At 46.6% G+C, this 19,619-nt stretch overlaps 1 protein-coding gene and 1 long non-coding RNA gene across 11 annotated transcripts in view; one reads left to right on the top strand and one right to left on the bottom strand.

Annotated features, from left to right (window-relative positions):
* The window catches only part of LOC122429686 (BOLA class I histocompatibility antigen, alpha chain BL3-7-like), a 199,148-nt gene that overhangs the window by 94,264 nt on the left and 85,265 nt on the right, over nt 1–19,619 (top strand). For 3 of the 10 annotated variants that reach the window (XR_006266098.1, XR_006266099.1, XM_043450244.1), the window contains exons 1-6: nt 11,897–12,126; nt 12,440–12,709; nt 12,908–13,183; nt 14,070–14,345; nt 14,459–14,563; nt 14,989–15,021. The exons of 2 other annotated variants lie outside the window; for them this stretch is intronic. Coding sequence is in view for 5 of the 8 variants with exons in the window: in XM_043450244.1 (XP_043306179.1) it covers nt 12,054–12,126; nt 12,440–12,709; nt 12,908–13,183; nt 14,070–14,345; nt 14,459–14,563; nt 14,989–15,021 (1,033 nt within the window). In the remaining 3 variants the exon portion in view is untranslated. Of the gene's footprint in view, nt 1–11,896; nt 12,127–12,439; nt 12,710–12,907; nt 13,184–14,069; nt 14,346–14,458; nt 14,564–14,988; nt 15,022–15,160; nt 15,298–15,370; nt 15,680–19,619 lie in introns of those variants that run through there. 5 more of the 10 variants (XM_043450239.1, XM_043450243.1, XM_043450233.1 and 2 more) reach the window with 5 other exon arrangements.
* The window catches only part of LOC122429693, a 33,452-nt gene continuing 29,489 nt past the window's right edge, over nt 15,657–19,619 (bottom strand). Inside the window, exon 3 of the long non-coding RNA XR_006266108.1 lies at nt 15,657–16,623. This is a non-coding gene — a long non-coding RNA (uncharacterized LOC122429693). The remainder of the gene's footprint in view (nt 16,624–19,619) is intronic.

Below are 19,619 nucleotides of genomic sequence, written 5' to 3'. Positions count from 1 at the left end.
CCTCCCTTATGGCAGAAAGCAAAGAGGAACTAAAGAGCCTCTTGAAGAAACTGAAAGAGGAGAGAGAAAAAATTGGCTGAAAGATCAACATTCAGAAAACTAAGATCATGGAATCCGGTCCCATCACTTCATGGCAAATAGATGCGGAAACAGTGGAAACATTGGCAGACTTTATTTTGGAGGGCTCCAAAATCACTGCAGATGGTGACTGCAGCCATGAAATTAAAAGATGCTTGCTCATACCAACCTAGACAGCATATTAAAAAAGCAGAGACCTTACTTTGCCAACAAAGGTCCGTCTAGTCAAGGCTATGGATTTCCAGTAGTCATGTATGGATGTAAGAGTTGGTCTATAAAGAAAGCTGAGTGCCAAAGAATTGATGCTTTTGAACTGTGGTGTTGGAGAAGACTCTTGCGAGTCCCTTGAACAGCAAGGAGATCCAACCAGTCCATCCTAAAGGAGATCAGTCCTGAATATTCATTGGAAGGACTGATGTTGAAACTGAAACTCCATTACTTTGGCCACCTCATATGAAGAGCTGACTTGTTTGAAAAGACCCTGATGATGGGAAAGATTGAAGGTGGGAGGAGAAGGGTATGACAGAGGATGAGATGGTTTGATGGCATTACCAACTCGATGCACATGAGTTTGAGTAAACTCCCGGAGTTGGTGATGGATAGGGAGGCCTCGTGTGCTGCATTCCATGGGGTCACAAAGAGTTGGACACGACTGAGCGACTGAACTGAACTGAACAAATTCAAAATGGGTCACAAATGAATTTCTCTCTCTTGTCTTCAGGCACAAACTGTCCCCATTCCAAAGGGGAAACACCTGTCATCCAACTCTCTGTGTGTATGGAGACACTCTGGCATCAGATTTCTAGGAGTAAGTTCTCTTTTAGAAGAGCCTAGAGGCAGAGCCCTAATAAGTAAATGTTTGGGAGGCAGGGAGTCCAGTTCAGGAAGAGGTATTCTCAGAAGTGAAGAGGAGGCAAAGAGGTCAGTGCCAGCTTGCGGTGACAGTTTAGTTGCTAAGTCGTGTCTGACTCTTATTACCCCATGGACTGTAGCCTTCCAGTTTCCTCTGTCCATGGGATTCTCCAGGCAAGAATATTGAAGTTGGTTACTATTTCCCTCTCCAGGGGATCTTCCCAACCCTGGAATCGGACCTGGGTCTCCTGCATGGCAGGCAGATTCTTTACAGACTGAGCTACAAGGGAAGCCGCCAGCTTGTAGTCTCCCTGCTTCACTCAGAACAGAAGTTCTCAAAGTGTGGTCTATGGAAACCTTGAAGTCTCTGAGACCCAATTATGGGTCAAAATGACTTTCATAACATTATCAAAAATTTATTCACCTTTTTTTTTTAGTTTATTGATTTTTATCTTTTATTTTGGCTGTACAGGGTCTTCACTGAGGTATAGGGGCTTTCTCTAGTTGCAGAGCACAGGCTCTAGAGTGTATGGGCTCAGAAGTTGCCCTGTGGCATGTGGGATCCTAGTTCCCCAACAGAGACTGAATTCACATCCCCTGTCATTGGAAGGTAGATTAGTAACCACTGCTCTACCAGGGAAGCCCCTACCTTTTTCACTGTGCTGACATTTGCTCTGAGGTAAAACTTAGCAGAAATAGGGGCTATTTCACCAAACAGCAATAGCAATTCTTGTATTCTTCACCACCATTCAGTTGCAGAATAGAAAAGCAAGTTTCACTGAAAAATATCCAGGTTGTAGTATTAAAAATTATTATGTTGCTACAGTCACCATTCTTAAGTCCACATTTGAGAATATCTGATAGGATGAAATGGGAAGCACACATAAAGTGCTTCTGCTACATTCTAAGGTACAATGTCCCAAGGAAAATAATTTTTCTGAGTTGACTTAGCTTCTTTTTTTATGGAAAGCCATTTTCACTTTGAGAATGAAGAACAGGAAAACTATGATTGATTACATTTAGTTATTTTGGCATAAGGAATGGGAGCTTATCCCTTCCTAGACTATCAACTGACACTACTTTCTGCCGATAACAAAATGCAAGCTCTCATGAAAAAATTAATCTTGACAGCTTCCCAGTACCGACACACTTTTCCAGTGTCAACTGTGGTGATATTAACAAATGTGAATTTTCGCTAATCGTAAATGTTAACTTAATCTTAAATGTTAACACTTTAAAATCTATACAACTTGGGGAAGCAATATACTACTAAAAAAATCATGCATTAGTACAATATTCACTCAATGTACAGGACAGACCTGGAATTCCTGTGCAACAGATTTGGAAATATTCAGTGATAGTTATGGGTTATCACTGAAAAATAACCTTTAAGAAGCTACCACTTGTGTAGTTTTAGTGTTGTATCAAAGTGGGAACCATAATAATCTGAAAACATTATTCAAGATACTTGCATTACCTATTAGTGTGAGTATATTTTTCATATACTCAATCAAAAAGATTAAATACAGAAGCAGATATGCAAAGTCTTCAGTATTCTATTGAGACATATAAGAAACGAATGTAAACTTTTGAAAGAATGTAAAATCTAGAAAGATCACTTCTCACTTTACTGTTTTATTTTGAAAATAGTTATTTTCCATAAAAATGTCTTTCATGTAATGGGCCATGGACTCAGGGAGACAGTGTAACAGGGTCCTCCAGGCAGGAGTAGCAGGGTCAGGGCAAAGTCCCAGGTCCCCAGCAAGGCGATCCAGATCTTAGGGTAGAAGTTGATGTCTGGGGGGTGGGGAGGCAAGTGTTGAGTAGGGGGAGGGGTTCCCCACCTCTCTGGAGTTTCACTTTCTCTCCTCTCAAACTGTCGGGCCTTTGGGCCTGGAGACTCAAGACGAGTTCCCAGTTCTCACTCCCATTGCGTATCCGGTTTCTAGAAGCCAATCAGAGCCCGTTCTTGGTTTTAGGGTCTCTACCGACCTGCCTGCACTGATTTTCTCCTCGGACTCAGATGGTAGAGGCTTTAGGAATTTAAGCATTCTTGTGCTCTAAGAGTCCCTGCCTCTGACCAAAATCCCCCAGGACCCCGTAGAAAGGCGGATTTCCTCCACCCCACCCTCACCCCTCGACAGACCTCACTTATACCTCAGCTAAGAAGAGCCTGCATTCCTCGATTCCCACCCCCGGGTTTTGTTCCAGAATCCGCTGATTCTGCGCAGCTGGAGGCCTGGCTCAGCTGCGGCCTGTGGGGCCCTGGGCATCTTCCCTCTCTGGGATCCCTGACCCTAAACCCTGGGTCATCCTCAGAGCAAAAAGTTAGGTTTGAAAGTGGAGGGATCAGCCTTGAGGGAGTCAGACATCAGGTCTCTGTCTATTAGGTCCATGAAGGGGATGAAGAGGCAGGAGGCTGGGATCCTGGGCTCTTAGGACTCAGAGTAGAAGAGTACTCTTTGAGGCTTCAGAGGGTGGAAGGTGAGTGATGCCTGGAGAGGAGGGGTACCCCCTTTGGTGTCCTTGAGTGTAGGTCTAGGGAGGCGGAAGATCATTTTCCTGCCTCTGGAAAATGTTAGGGGGACCCCTGGCCCAGACTCATGCCTGATCTCCTTGTCACCCTCGTGGCCTCCAGGCTCCTCTCCAAGTCCTGTCCTTTGATCTCCAGGAACCACCTTCATGGCCACCAGCTGGGCAGGTCTTTTTCCCAAGCTGTTAGGCCAGTCTTTCTGACACAGTGGTCCCCGATGTTTTAGCAAATAAATGGACAATGTCCCAGTACCCCTGACTGTGAGCTGAGGATGGGCTCTCCCTCCCTTGATTCTCCCTGCCCCACCCCCTCGCCCAGCATCGTGTATGGAGGTGTGTGGAGTGGGGACTGAGGTGGGGGTATTTCTCTGGAAGAGAGGAATTCCTTCAATCTCCTTTGCTCTCTCCTTTTTTCTTTTCCCTTCTTCCACTTGTACTTGAGTCACACCATACCTGCATGGATGTGAGAGTTAAACTGTAAAGAAAGCTAAGCACTGACGAATTGATGCTTTTGAACTGTGGTGATGGAGAAGACTCTTGAGAGTCCCTTGAACAGCAAGGAGATCCAACCAGTCAATCCTAAAGGAAATCAGTCCTGAATATTCATTGGAAGGACTGATGTTGAAACTGAAACTCCAATACTTTGGCCACCTCATGTGAACAACTGACTCATTGGAAAAGACCCTGATGCTGGGAAAGATTGAAGCTGGGAGGAGATGGGAACGACAGAGGATGAGATGGTTGGATGGCATCACCGATTCAATGGGCATGAGTTTGAGTAAACTCCAGGAGTTGGTGATGGACAGGGAGGCCTGGCTTGCTGCAGTCCATGGGGTTGCAAGGAGTTGGACACAACTGAGAGACGGAACTGAACTGAACGGATATCTGTAATTTCAGAAAAATGCCGAAAACATGAGGATAATTTACCAGCAAAATATAGAGCTGACACCTGTGTGTTTATCATCTGGGTGGAAAACAGAGCCTCTCCCAGCGCCCAGGCCGGAAGCCCCTGTGCCCCTCCCCACACAGACCCCGCCTCCCTGTGCTCTCCTCCCCGCAGTGACCCTCCCCCACCCTCTCCTCTCGGGTTCCTCCCCTCCACACCCGAGGCCTCCATCCCATAAGGTCATGTTTCCTGCCTCTCCCCACTTCTCCAGGAGCCTCCCCACCTTTACAGGCACTTTGGGATCTCCTCCCCCTCCCCTTCCTCCCCTCTTCTACCGCATCCTAGGAATGGAGGTTCCAGAGCTGATTCCCTGGAGGGAGAGTCCATAAGGCTGGCAGTAGCCAGAAGAAGGGACAGTACTTGGGCTTCAGGATCCCATCCCTCGGTAATGAGGACACGCTGTATGTGAGTGGGCCCCACCCTGGGCCTGGCACTACAGCCTTGATATCTGATCCTCTCTGAAGCCAAAGTCCTTGGTTATTTCATGGCGAGAGAAATGTCCATGCCAGCGTGTATTTTGGGTGACAGTTCGGGCTTTGAATTTGACACTGATGGACACCAGCTTGTGTGCACAGCACTGACCCGCCGCTGGGAGCCTGAGGAGAGCCTGGGCAGGTCTCTGGGAAGGAGGTCAGAGGGGAGCGCAGGTGTCCAGGCATCAGCCCTGTGGCCACACGGGGGCACGGCCACTCTTCCCTCTCCAGTTCTGCACAGGGAAGGCAGAGGGTGCATTGTGGTCTGAGTCCGACAGAGATGGCTGCCCTGGTCCAATGAGGGGGTGAAGGTGCTTTCTGAGCAGCTCTGGGGTCAGGCTCAAGGGTACAGCAAGGATTAGAGGAGAGGAGAGCCCTGGAGCCCTCCCGGTGTCTCAGGTTTCCATCTTTTCTCTCCTTGTCTCCTCTCTGAAGCTCATTGATGAAAACATCCTGGAAAGTTGTTAACTGCTTCTTCCACTTCCTGTTCCTTTCTAGTTGATGTTAAAATGTTTTCATTTTAGTATAGTTTGAGATTTACCAAAAAATAGCAAAGTTGGTAAGAGTTACTATGTATCCCACACTCTGTGAGGACATTTTATACCACCATGACACATTCCTCACAGCTGATGACTAATATTGATACAGTGTTAATAAACTCCAGAATTTATTTGGACTTCATTAGTTTTCCTATAACCTGAACCAGGATCCTATCAAAGACAGATATTTAGTCTGAATTGTGTCTCCTACACGCTCCTCTGGCTGTGACAGTCACACAGACTTCTCTTGTTTTTGATGAGTTTGATGTTTTGGGGAGTACTGCTCAGAGACATAATAGAACATCTTTCGATTTGACTGGAGCAAAGGGTTTTGGGGAAGAGGACCACAGAGATGAGTGACATTCTCCAGTCATCAAGGGTACACACGGTCCACTGGGATATCACTAATAAGTTCACTTCATCACCTGGCTAAGGTACATTTCCCAGGTTTCTTTGTGAACTTCTATTTTTACTTCCCCACTTTTAACGCTGTAGTCTTTAGAAGAAAGTCACTATGTGCAGCCCACACTTAAGGGGCGCTCTGACATACACATGAGTGTGCAGAGGTTTGTGCAAATATAAGTTTTCGAATGAGTTGGAGAAATACTAGATTGATCAGTAGACAGGATGGAGAGTTTCTGTGTAGCTTCGTTAGAAACTGCTGACTCTCATTTCTCGTGGCTGCACTGCTTCCTATTCCTGCCCCAGTAAGTGAGGGTTTCTGCTTCTCTGCATCCTGCTGCTGCTCCAACCTTGGCATCACAAGTTTTTGGACTGTAGATGTTCCATCAGGTGTGATGCACATTACTGTCTTTGTAATTTACCTTTCCTAACAACATAAGAAGTTTAACATCTTTTCATATACATTTCCATTGTTATATCTTCTAGAAGAAGTGTCTGTTCAGACTTTGTTTTTAAATTGTTATTTTCATTTTGTTGAGTTGAGGAGTTCTATGTATATTCTAAAACAAAGTCCTTTATCAGATTTCCCTGATGGGCTTCCTGGGTGGCTCAGATGGTAAAGCATCTGTCTACAATGCAGCAGACCCAGGTTCCATCCCTGGGTTGGGAAGATCACCTGGAGAAGGAAATAGCAACCCACTCCAGTACTCTTACCTGGAAATTCCCATGGATGGAAGAACCTGGTAGGCTACAGTCCACAGGGTTGCAAAGAATCAGACAATACTGAGTGACTTCACTTTCTTTCTTTCACTTTATCAGATAAGTGAATTTATAATAATTTCTCCCAGGCTGTGGCCTGTGCTCTTCTACTGACCTAACAGTATTCATTAATGTACAGTATACTTTTCTAGAAAGAAAATTGAAAAATGTCTAACTACACTTGTTTCTGAGTAGAGGACTTGAGTGAATGGGGAATAAGGGGAAGAACATGAATTATTTATTTTTGTATAGGCTTGAGTATATTTTCAATTCTCTTGTGTGCTGGTAAATGCTTTCAAAAATTACAGGGGATTAAAAATCCCTTATGTTTGTAGACACTTGACAGATCACCTTCAGCTCATACACTAGGATGTACATTCTGATCCTCTAGCTGGGCTGGAGCTCACCACCCATCTGTGTTGTTCTCCTGTTGGACATAAGTCATCTCACAGAAGATCAGCATCAGACAAGGACATCTGAGTGCGTGACACAGAGAGACAAAACCAGAACACGACGGCATTCGGCGTGAGCTCAGACCCACCAGGCAGCCCTGTGCCCTCACCATGTACCAAACCTCCCCCTGAGTTGATCCAGAGACCACTGCCTCCTCCCAGTCACCGCTGTGTCCTCGCTCTAGTCTGCCCTCCCTACAGCAGAGGCTCATGAGGTTCCCAGTCCTGGAATTGCCCCCGGTTCCCGACAACACCCAATCTGGAGTGAGCCAGGCTTGCATAGATAGATGCTTCTCAGAATCAAAGCCCACATCCTGTATATCAGCAGTCCTCAACGTTTTGGCAACAGGAACTGATTTCATGCAAGACAATTTTTCATGGACCAGGGATGGGAGGAATGGTTTCAGGATGTTTCAAGCACAGTATATTTATTGTACACTTTATTTCTAATCTAATACTGGCACTGATCTGATAGGAGGTACTGGTCCAAGCTCAGAGTTTGGGGACTCCTGGCTGTATATGTTCTAACACCTTACAAGGACACCATCGTCCCTGATGCTCTGTGATCTCCCTCGCTGTATCCAGTATAAATCCATCTTGATTGCCCACAGATTTGCTCCTGGTGGTCTTTGGCTGAAGAACATTGAGACATGTTACCTGTTTGCCAAAAATTTTTATGTGTCTCCACTGGAATAGGGGTATATGTTTGTATCTTGTGAGTGTCTGATTGACATAGTAAAGATTTATATACTTTGATGATTTGAATCTTTGGTTCACAAAACTGTTCATTCCACAAGTGTAAAAAAATTTATGTATATTTTTGTTTAGAGAGAGGGGTCCAAGGGTGAAGGGAAACAGAACTGATGGAATTTGGGAGAAAGTATAGCAGGAGCAGTAAGTAAAAAGTAGTAAGGTGGTGGATTCTAACATTGTATCTTCTGCTTCACAACTTTACAAGTATGTACAAGTCCCACAAAGTATTGATATCTGTTGTGTTCAATAAACACATCCTCTTGGGCTAAATGAGGACTTCTCTGTGCCCTTATGTTTACCAAGTTAAGGAAAACACCAAGAGCTCAAGGATTATATCTAGTGATGGGCAATGTTGAACACTTATGACCTTATGGTGATAAACCATGGTTTGGCTAATGCTGGAACATTCTATCTGTTAAAATACACATTAAAAAAGATTTCAGAGCATGCTGTACTTAAAGCTATATCTAAGACCTGCACAGACAAATCCAAGACTTCAATATTAAGATTATTTTAATGTGCATTAATGAGTCACACAGTATCTTTTAGGGGAAAAGGACAGGAGATTAACAACATTCTGGATATGCATTGACCAATATGCTAGGTAGTAGCCACATATTGCTATTTAAATTAAAATAAATAAAAGTGCTCAGCACAACAGACACTTTAACATGTAAATAGCCTCATGTAGCTACTGGCTACCTGACTGGACAGCACAGACATGGAACAATTCTTTCACCACAGAATGTTCTCTTGGAATGGACTGCTCTTCATGATTTGTTGGCCTCAAGTCAGGTGCATCAGACCACGTGAGATGAAAGGGCCAATATTACTTTTCTTAGACACTATGTCAGATTTCTGTCTGGAATATGAATACATATTAAGCTGGTGTGTAACAAAGTCAAATTAGGTTATGAGTGGGTCTGGCACCTTCAGGTGCAAACTGTCCCCAGTTCCAAGGGGGAAATATCTGTCCCCCCAACTCCCTTCCCAGACTGAGGACACTCTCTGGCATCACTTTCTAGGGGGTGAGTTCTCTCCTAGAGGAGCCCAGGGGCAGGGCCCTCAGTTAAGTTTGAGGGGGCAGGGAGTCCAGCTCAGGAAAAAGCATTTTCCAAAATGAAGAGGAGGCAAAGGCAGGGATCAGTTGGGAGACACCCTGGTTCACTCAGAACACCAGTTCTCAGAGTGTGGGCTGTGGAACCCTTGATGTCACTGAGACCCTTTCCTGAGATCCCAGAGGTGAAAACTACTTTCATAGCATCACTCAGATATTATTTGACTTCTCACTATGTTGACATTTGCTTTGATGTATCACTTAGCAGTAACAGACTATGGTAGCAAACTGCACTAGTAACTACTTTCACCAAAGCTTTCTTGTAGAAAAAAAGAAAACCAATTATCAGGTTTGCTTTAAAACATCCAGAATGACACATTAAAAATTCTTATCTGTCCTTAATAATGGGAAAAAATGGTGAAAAAAAATGGGGAAAAAATATTAAAAAGAATATATATATATACACATGTATAAGTGAATCACTCTGCTATACAGCATAAATTAACATTATAAATCAAATATCCTTCAATAAAATAATTTTTTTAAAAATAAAGTAAATAAAAATGCTTATGTTTCCTAATCATCATTCTTAAATACACATTTTGAAAGCATCTTCTGTGATGAGATGGAAAGTACACACCGAGCACTTCTACCAAATTTGAAACTCTTATGGCCCAAGGAAAAACTCTGTGTGCTCTGAACTACCCTCTTTCACATGGAAAACAACTGTTCTTGAAAGAATGAATGAGCAGAAAGATCTGTATAATTTAGTGAAACAATGTATTACTTTGTAAAAATCTTGTATTAGTACCAGAGATGTTCAAAGAGCAAAATAGGCATATGGATTTTAATGTAACAGAATAGAAAATAGTCAATGATATTGTTTCAGGTCCACCTGGAAAAAACCTTTGAGAAACTACAATTTGTACAGTTTTACTTTTGTATCCAAGATGAACATCCACAATTATCTGAAAAGTTTATTCCTACATATGTGCGGGCTTTTTCACTTTCACAGACTACAATCAAAATAACAGATTCAATGCAGACGCAGACCTGAATATCCAGTGATCTTCTGGTGAAAGAGACAGGAAAGATACTTGGAAACAATGGAAAAAGCTCTATGCTTCTCACTACCCTGTTTATTCTGGGAACTAGTTATTCATATTAAACACATTGATTATTAATATTATAACCAGCCTTTAGGACTTCCCAGGTGGCTCAGACGGTAAAGCATCTGCCTACAATGTGGGAGACCTGCGTTAGATCCCTGTGTTGGGAAGATCCTCTGGAAAAGGAAATGGCAACCCATTCCAGTACTCTTGCCTGGAAAATCCCATGGACAGAGGAGTCTGGTAGGCTACAATGGATGCGGTCGCAAAGAGTTGGACAGGACTGAGCAACTAAACTTTTTCTATTAATATTATTCTAAATAAAGAAACAATAATCTTTAAAGTGTATTATTCGTGGTATGGAAAATATGCATAGAAGTGGTCACATAATACTATCCTTGGGGTCCTCACTAATTTGTAAGATTGTGTAGATATTTTAATCAAAATCTCAAACAGCCCCAGAGCTAGGACTCAGGGAGACAGGGGGACAAAGAGCTCTCAGAGGAGAGTTCAGTTCAGTTCAGTTGCTCAGTCATGTCCGACTCTTTGTGACCCCATGGACTGCAGCAGGCAAGGCCTCCCTGTCCATCACCATCTCCTGGAGCTTGCTCAGACACACGTCCATCGAGTCAGTGATGTCATCCAACCATCTTATCCTCTGTCATCCCCTTCTCCTCCTGCCTTCAATCTTGTTCAGCATAGGGGTCTTCTTCAATGAGTCAGTTCTTTACATCAGCTGGCCAAAGATTGGAGCTTCAGCTTCAGCATCAGTCCTTCCAATGGATATTCAGGACTGATTTCCTTTCAGATTTCCTGGTTTATCTCCTTGCAGTCCAAGGGACTCTCAAGAGTCTTCTCCAACACCATAGTTCAAAAGCATCAATTCTTCAGTGCCCAGCTTTCTTTACAGTCCAACCCTCACATCCACACATGACTACTGGAAAAACCATAGCTTTGACTAGATGGACCTCTGTTGGCAAAGTAATGTCTCTGCTTTTTAACATATTGTTTAGGTTGGTTGTAGCATTTCTTCCAAGTAGCAAGCATCTTTTAATTTCATGGCTGCAGTCACCATCTGCATGATTTTGGAGCCCAAAAAAATAAAGTCTGCCACTATTTCCATTGTTTCCCCATTTATTTTCTATGAAGTGATGGGACCACATGTCATGACCTTAGTTTTCTGAACGTTGAGCTTGAAACCAACTTTTTCACTCTTTTCTTTCACTTTTATCAAGAGGCTCTTTAGCTCCTCTTTGCTTTCTGCTGTAAGGGTGGTGTCATCTGCATATCTGAGGTTATTGATATTTCTCCTGGCAATCTTGATTCCAACTTGTGCTTCTTCCCGCCCAGCATGTCACATGATGTACTCTGCATGTAAGTTAAATGAGCAGGGTGACAATATACTGCCTTGATGTCCTCCTTTCCCAATTTGGAACCAGTCTGTGTTCCATGTCCAGTTCTAACTGTAGCTTCTTGACCTGCACACAGTTTTCTCAAAAAGGCAGGTCAGATGGTCTGGTATTCCCATCTCTTGAAGAAGTTTCCACTGTTTGTTTTGATCCACACAAAAACTTTGGCACAGTCCATAAAGCAGAAGTAGATGTTTCTCTCTTGCTTTTTCCATGATCCAGGGGATGTTGGCACTTTGATCTCTGGCTCCTCTGGCTTTTCTAAATCCAGCTTGAATATCTGAACGTTTAGGTTTCAGGTTCTGTTGAAGCCTGGTTTGGAGAATTTTAAGCATTACTTTGCTAGCCTGTGAGATGGGTGCATTATTAGGTAGTTTGAACATTCTACCTAGCAGGAGGGGAGGGATCAGGGCAAAGTCTCAGGATCCTGGAGCGCAAGCCGCTCAGGATCTCAGGGTCAAGGGCGGAGTCAGGGGCTGGGACGCTCCGTGTTGGGGATTCCCCGTCTCCCCGAGTTTCACTTTCTCTCTCACAACCTGTGTTTAGCCCTCCTGCCTGGACACTCGTGACGCGGCCCCAGTTCTCACTGCTACTGGGTGACGGGTTTCTAGAAAAACCAATCAGCGTCTCCGCGGATCCCGGTTATAAAGTCTCCACCGACCCGCCTAGACTGCTTCTCTCAGACCCAGAGGATGCGAGTCATGGGTCCGCGAACCTTTCTCCTGCTCCTTTCGGGCGTCCTGGTCCTGACCGAGACCCGGGCTGGTGAGTGCAGGGTCGGGAGGGAACGGCCTCTGCGGGGAAGGGCGAGGGGATCGCTCGGGAGTCTGGGGGGCATTAACCCAGGGACGGAGCGACCACGACGCCCCTGCCCAGGCCCGCCGCCTCCCGGGTCCCGGCCTGTCCCTCTCTTGCTTCCCGACCCGTCCTTTCCACCCCTTTCGAAGATCGGGCCGGTTTTCGACCTCTTCTATCTCGCTGGCCCTCCGCCCCCTCCGCCCTCCCGGCCCCATCACCTCGGACCCGGGAACCGCGCCGGGAGGAGGTCGGGCCGAGTCTCACCCCTTCCCGCCCCCAGGCTCCCACTCCATGAGGTATTTCTACACCGCCGTGTCCCGGCCCGGCCTCGGGAAGCCCCGCTTCATCGCGGTCGGCTACGTGGACGACACGCAGTTCGTGCGGTTCGACAGCGACGCCCCGGATCCGAGGGCAGAACCGCGGGCGCCGTGGGTGGAGCAGGTGGGGCCCGAGTATTGGAATCGGAGCACGCGAATTTTCAAGGACACCGCACAGGATTTCCGAGAGGACCTGAACACCCTGCGCGGCTACTACAACCAGAGCGAGGCCGGTGAGCGACGCGGGCCCGGGTCCAGGTCACGACACCCATCCCCAGGGACCGGCGGGGTCGCCCCGAGTCTGCGGGTCCGAGGGTCACCCCAACACTGCGGAACACACCCGCACCCCGACCCGGGAGGAGCCGGCGGGGCTTGATCCGGTTTCATTTTCAGTTTGGGTTTAATCACCGCGGGTGGTCGGGGCGGGTCAGGGTCTCACACGGTCCAGGTGATGTACGGCTGCGACGTGGGGCCGGACGGGCGCCTCCTCCGCGGGTTCTCGCAGGACGCCTACGACGGCAGAGATTACATCGCCCTGAACGAGGACCTGCGCTCCTGGACCGCGGCGGACACGGCGGCTCAGATTTCCAAGCGCAAGTGGGAGGCGGCAGGTGCTGCGGATAAAGTCAGGAACTACCTGGAGGGCACGTGCGTGGAGTGGCTCCACAGACACCTGCAGAACGGGAAGGACACGCTGCTGCGCGCAGGTACGAGGGGCGCGGGGCCTCCCTGATCTCCCCGCGGGCTGGAGCTGGCTTCCCACGAGGAGAGGAAAATAGGGTCCCTGTGGGAACAGCGCCCCAGGTTCTCGTCAGGAGAAGGAGGAAATCCGCCCAGGTTTTCATATTCTGTACAAGACAGTCACCAGTGGCCCCACTTCTCTGAAGGACAATTAAGGAATCCACTGTCTTTGAGGAAGAAGCAGGAAACAAACCATCCCTGAAATAGCTGGTCAGCGGTGCCATTTGACCCTGGCCACCATCTTGTGATCCATGACTTCTCTCTCAAGATATGTTCTCACTGAGAGCATCTAAGGAGGCCTGACTCCAGCTTTTCTGAGTCATTCAGCCTCCACCAGTCTGTATTTTCCCCCTCCCATTTTTAGAGCTCCTATCCTAGTCTCTCATTCTAGAAATTTCCAAGGACTAATATAGATCATCCCTGATCTCTGATTTGAGGCTGTTATCTAGCTCTTGTGTTGCTTTTTTCAACACCATGGTCTTGAATGTTCCATAGCTCAGCCGGTAAAAAAGTTCATAATACATCTGGGGATATGAAGTACAGCCTGGTGACTATAGTTAATAATAATCCTGTATTGTATACTTTAAAATTGATCTTTATCATTCTCATCACCCCTGTCAAACAGACACACACATAAGGTAAGTTGATGGATACATTAATTACCTTCACAGTGCAGATATATATCAAAGCAACATGTAGTACACTTTAAATGTGTACAGTTTTTGTTAAGTATGCATCAGTAAAGCTGGGGAAAAAAATCAGTGTTCTGTCCTTTCTCAGGATGGTCACATGATGCTGCTTCAGTGACCCATGGAGGTAACACAAACTGTAAATTTTCTGATTCTTCCTCAGACCCTCCAAAGGCGCATGTGACCCATCACCCCATCTCTGACCGTGAGGTCACCCTGAGGTGCTGGGCCCTGGGCTTCTACCCTGAGGAGATCTCACTGACCTGGCAGCACAATGGGGAGGACCAGACCCAGGACATGGAGCTTGTGGAGACCAGGCCTTCAGGAGACAGGACCTTCCAGAAGTGGGCGGCCCTAGTGGTGCCTTCTGGAGAGGAGCAGAGATACACATGCCGTGTGCAACATGAGGGGCTTCAGGAGCCCCTCACCCTGAGATGGGGTAAGGAGGGAGATGCGGCTGGAGCTTCCTCTCAGATAAAGCAGGAGTCCTCCAGGACTCAGTTCAGCAAGGTCAGGACTCAAGCCTGAGGGGCCTTTCCCTTTCCTTCACAGAACCTCCTCAGACCTCCTTCCTCACCATGGGCATCATTGTTGGCCTGGTTGTCCTCGTGGTGGTTGTGGTGGCTGGAGCTGTGATCTGGAGGAAGAAGTGTTCAGGTAGGGAAGGGAGGGAGGATCTGAGTTTTCTTGTCTCACTGGGGGTTTCAAGCCCAGGTAGAAGTTTACCTGCCTGGTTATTGGAAAGTATGCTCCACACACGCGTGGAGTCTGGAGCTGATGCTAACATTTTGCTTTTCTAAAGCATGTATGAAAATGAAAGAGAAATTTTTCACCTTCCTAATTCCAGTTGGGGACCAGGTTTTGAGCACTTGAAGGTCAGAGGGAGGTCCTTGCCGAGGACAGACCTCCAGGAGGGCAGATGGCCCAGTCCTTACACGTTTCCCTTCTCTGTGTTCCTGATCCTATCATGAGTTTTGACCACAGTTCCAGAAAGTTCTCTGGGGTCCAGGACTAGGGGCTCCTCTAAGGTCTCATGACTCAGCCTTCTCCCTGGCCTCTCACGTGATATTTTCTTCTCACAGGTGAAAAAGGACGGATCTACACCCAGGCTGCAAGTACGTATGAAGGTGTTGATTCCTGAGACCCTTGTGAGGGTGCAGACAGGAGGCCATGGGGGGCTCATTCTCCTCAAAGTTCCTTCTCTAGTTTCTCTCCTGTGGGTTCTGACCACGTCCTGGTCTTGTTCTCCCCCAGGCAATGACAGTGCCCAGAGCTCTGATGTGTCTCTCACGATTCCTAAAGGTGAGATCCTGGAGGGTCTAGATTGGAAGGGGGATTGGGGCAGAGGGGACACATTGGGCGGCAGGGATCTTTGAGTGGGACATGTGAGCATGGGGGGACTGTGGAGAATGCCAGCCCTTACATGACCGACCTGAACTGGTTCCTGATTCTTTTCTCTCACAGTGTGAGACAGCTGCCTTGTGGGGACTGAGTGATGCTCAGTCCCACTTTGTGACGTCAGATCCCAGGACCCCTCTTTCTGCAGCTGCATCTGAGTGTGTCTGTGCTCCTATTAGCATAACGTGAGGAGGTGGGGAGACTGCCCACCCCTGCCCACCGCGCCCCCTCCCCACCCTGACCTGTGTTCTCCTCCCTCATCCACTGTCCTGTTCCCGCAGAGACGGGGCTGGGCCGTTCAATCCGTGTCTGCTTCATATGCACTGAGTAATGATGTCATATTTCCTTACTGAAAATAAAATCTGTATATATGAATTTGTTCTTTCAAATTAGTGCCATGAAGGGGTATCAGGTAATAAAGCTGAGGATTCCTAAAGTTTGAAAGAGGAAATAAATTGAAACACTGAGAACTTTCCAGATTCATCCACATGTTTTTGTGCTGAGTCAGCTGCAGGAGGGACAGGAGGAGGCTGTGAGGAGCTGAGTGTGGACAGGGCCTGTGTGCAGTCAGTGATCAGTGCCTAGTGGGCATGCACACACTGCCCATGTGCTGCCCGTCGTCACTCCTGGACTGGGTCCTCTTCTCCATTCCTTTGTCCTTGTCCCTTCAGTAAATCCTTGTCCCGCCAAGCACCTGTGATCATGAACTCAGAAGTCACCTGGGCCTTGTATCTCCAGGACCAGGGGCAGGGTGCGTTTCTTAAACAGTCAGCCTAGGATTAGGCCTTGGACCAATCCTTAGCACCTGTCTTTTTTTTAATGTGTTTATATTTTGCTTATTTCGTTACTGCTATTATTGGTGGTGGTGTACTGACTGTTCTATTTCATGTGTAGAGTCCTGGCCTCATTTTTCTCTGGTGACCCCATCTCTGACAGCAGCAGGAGTCACTTTGCCTCTCATTGCCCCACAAGTCCGAGAGATCCATGCACACAGGATCTCAGCAATGTCAAGAGAGAAATTTCAGAGGCATCCAGTTCTTGCCCTCCTTCTAGAGATTTTGCTGGATTCTTCTTTCCAACTTTTCTCCATCTTTTTAAAGGAACCACATGCTGGAACTTACAAAGAGGAGGGACCCAATCGTTTCATATCTTGACTTAATTCTTGCTGGACTTCTCTCTTCTCTGCAATCTGCCCCCTCTTCTGCCCTTACCTCTAAGGCTGCTGTAGGCTCCCATCTCAACTCATGGATTTAGAAAGCAGAGTCTAATAAAGTCACAGCAGGTTGAATATAGGAGCCGGAAGCGAAGGATCTTCTTTCCTGAAGAGATAAAAGAGCCTTGTGTGTGGTGTGCAGGCTGATTGGTGTGGGAGGGAAGGGAGATCAGCCTTTGTGAGTAAACTACAGGCAGCATTGAGGTCAATGCAAATGGATGTTGTGCTGTAACTGCCATGAGACAGCATGTGGCCTGAGCTCACATTAATAAAGACTCGGTATCTAGAATAGGGAAGTGCTTTACACTAACTATTCATTGAACTGATATTTGTTGTGTGACAGAGACATGACACCATCTTTCTGCATCTAGGAGAACTCAATGAACTAACAACAGACAAACCTTGTCCACGATGTGCAGTGTGTTCTAGGAGAAGGGGCAGAGCATGTACTATGAGCCTAGTAAGGGAGCGAAGTGTTTCCTGTACAGGTTGATAAGTGCTCTGAGGAAGGTGACCCAGAGTACAGGTGAGGGGGGGCAGGGAAGGTGACTGTGTTACTAGGCTGGACAGTGGGCCTCATTGAGAAGGTGGCCTTTAAGTAAAGATGTGAAGAACATGAAGGAATGTCCACAAGGACATCTAGGGGAGGTTCTCTCCAGGCAGAGGAGCCTCCATTGCAAATGCATGAGGGCAGGAGGGTGTCTGTGTTCAACGGAGAGCCAGGAGGCAGCTGTGGCTGAAGGAAAAGGAATTGCAATGAAATCCCATGTCCGGCTGGATCCTGTGGGCCTCCAGGATGTTAGAAGGGGGTTGATTTTATCTCAGCAAGCTATGGAGTTATAGGATGATTGGAACAGAGGAGGACCTGGTGTGACTGCTCTCTAGAAGCATCAGTCAGGCTGCTGTGCAGAGTCAGGAGGTGAAGGGCGAGGGAGGGGTAGAGGAGACTCTAGGAAACAGCGCAGGGTCCAGGGTGCGGATGCTGGTGCTTGTCTGGGGTGTGAGCAGGGAAGATGATGGGGAGTGAGTGGATTCTTGATCTATTCTGAAAGTACATTTACAGCATTTCCTAGTGGAGTAAATCTGAGTTATGAGAAAGGGTGAAGGAGGACTGCAAAATTTGAGATTTGCAAGTAAGCATGTGGGACGCCTACTGTGGAAATGAGGGGACTCTGGAAGGAGCATATTTGAGAAGGCATCACCATCAGCATTTGGTTTAGGAAAGTGGCAACTGAGTTAGGTTTACTAGTCTAGGGTTTAGGTGAGATGACTGGAGAAATAGATGGAATTGGTGACACCATATAAATGATGTTTAAAGCCTTGAGAACAGATGAGGGGACAGATGAGGGGAGAATTGGCTATAAAAGCAGAAGGGCGAGGACTGAATCCTGAATCCCCTGCGCTATGGGAACTGATCAGACCACACTCCTGAGCAGACGGCACCATTCTGACACCACGTCAAGATGGAACATGGAAAGGAGTCCTGAAGGACACGAAGGAATGTCCTTCACCTGCACTCCTCTTAGAGACAGAAGGTCTGGAATAGACTTATAGCACAGTTGGTGGTGATCTTCAGATCACACATTTCAGAGCAAGAACACAGAACTGGATTCCCACCTGGCCGCACACCACCCTCCCCTTACGGCTTGTTCATAATAGATTCCTGAACTCTGTGCCCTACACTCTGAGAAGGTGGATCTGGGAAGAGTCCTGAGTATTTTGTAACAATCTCTACAAGCAGTCCTGAGCAGACTGGGATCCACTGACGTTAAAAATCAGAGAATGATTAAGGTGGGGAGGGGTCTTAAACACACATTTCAATGTTTATTTCCTGAGAGGAAAATAACAAAACATTTGGTACGAGTTACATGTAGTTTCCGCCGTGTGCTATCACCAGGCTGAAAATTTAGGACGTGATTATCAGCTCACCATAGAGTCTCTGAGTTGCTAAGAGAGTAGATCTAAATTTTCTCCACACATGCAGAAGAGGTAATGATGTGACATGATTCAGTTGTCAGATAATGCTATGGTGGTGATTATTTTTCAGTACAGAAGTGTATAAAATCAACAGTTGTACACCATAAACTGACTCAATATTGTATATCAATCAAAACAAAGCAGAAGGAAAAGTCTCTGAATCCTTGCTCTCTGAGATTTCCCTACATGTATTCTTAGGTAGTTCTGGGTGGGGAAACAAAGATTTGGAATTGTTCTAAATGGAACAGAGAGAGGCACACTTGTGGTTTGGGGTTTATTTCAGGGAAAACCTCTGACCAGCCCTGAGGCACAGCCGGGAACAGAATCCTCACCCAACCCGGGTCGGGTCCCACGCAGGAACCCCTTCCCCGCAGGTGAGCACAGACACCACTGTTCACGCGCTGTCAGCCCTGATGCTGGACAACGGACCCTGTGGCTATGGGTCTTCATGGGACCCATACACATATACTGACATTTTATTGCATGTTAACTTTTTTAATTTAGGCAATGCCAAAGAAAGGCAATACCAAAGAATGTTCAAACTACTGCACAATAGCACTCATCTCACATGCTAGCAAAGTAATACTCAAAATTCTCCAAGCTAGGCTTCAACAGTATGCAAACCTAGAACTTCCAGATGTACAAGCTGGATTTAGAAAAGGCAGAGGAACCAGAGATCAAAGTGCCAACATCCGTTGGATCATAGAAAAAGCAACAGAGTTCCAGAAAACCATTGACTTTGGCTTTATTGACTATACCAAAGCCTTTGACTGTGTGGATCACAATGAACTGTGGAAAATTCCTCAAGAGAAGGAAATACTAGAACACCTTACCTGCCTCCTGAGAAACCGGTATGCAGGTCAAGAGGCAATAATTCGAACTGGACATGGAACAACAGACTGGTTCCAAATTGAGAAAGGAGTACATCAAGGCTATATATTGCCACCCTGCTCATTTAACTTATATGCAGAGTGAAAAGTGAAAGTGAAAGTTGCTCAGTCGGGTCCGACTCTGTGACCCCATGGACTGTCCATGAAATTCTCTAGGCCAGAATAGTGGAGTAGGTAGCCTTTCCCATCTCCAGTGGATCTTCCTGACCCAAGAATCGAACCGGAGTCTCCTGCA

Source organism: Cervus canadensis, chromosome 28, assembly GCF_019320065.1.
Source record: "Cervus canadensis isolate Bull #8, Minnesota chromosome 28, ASM1932006v1, whole genome shotgun sequence".
Taxonomy (NCBI): domain Eukaryota; kingdom Metazoa; phylum Chordata; class Mammalia; order Artiodactyla; family Cervidae; genus Cervus; species Cervus canadensis.
The sequence above is the reverse complement of the archived record's forward strand: the minus strand, read 5'-3'. Positions and strand labels throughout refer to the sequence as shown.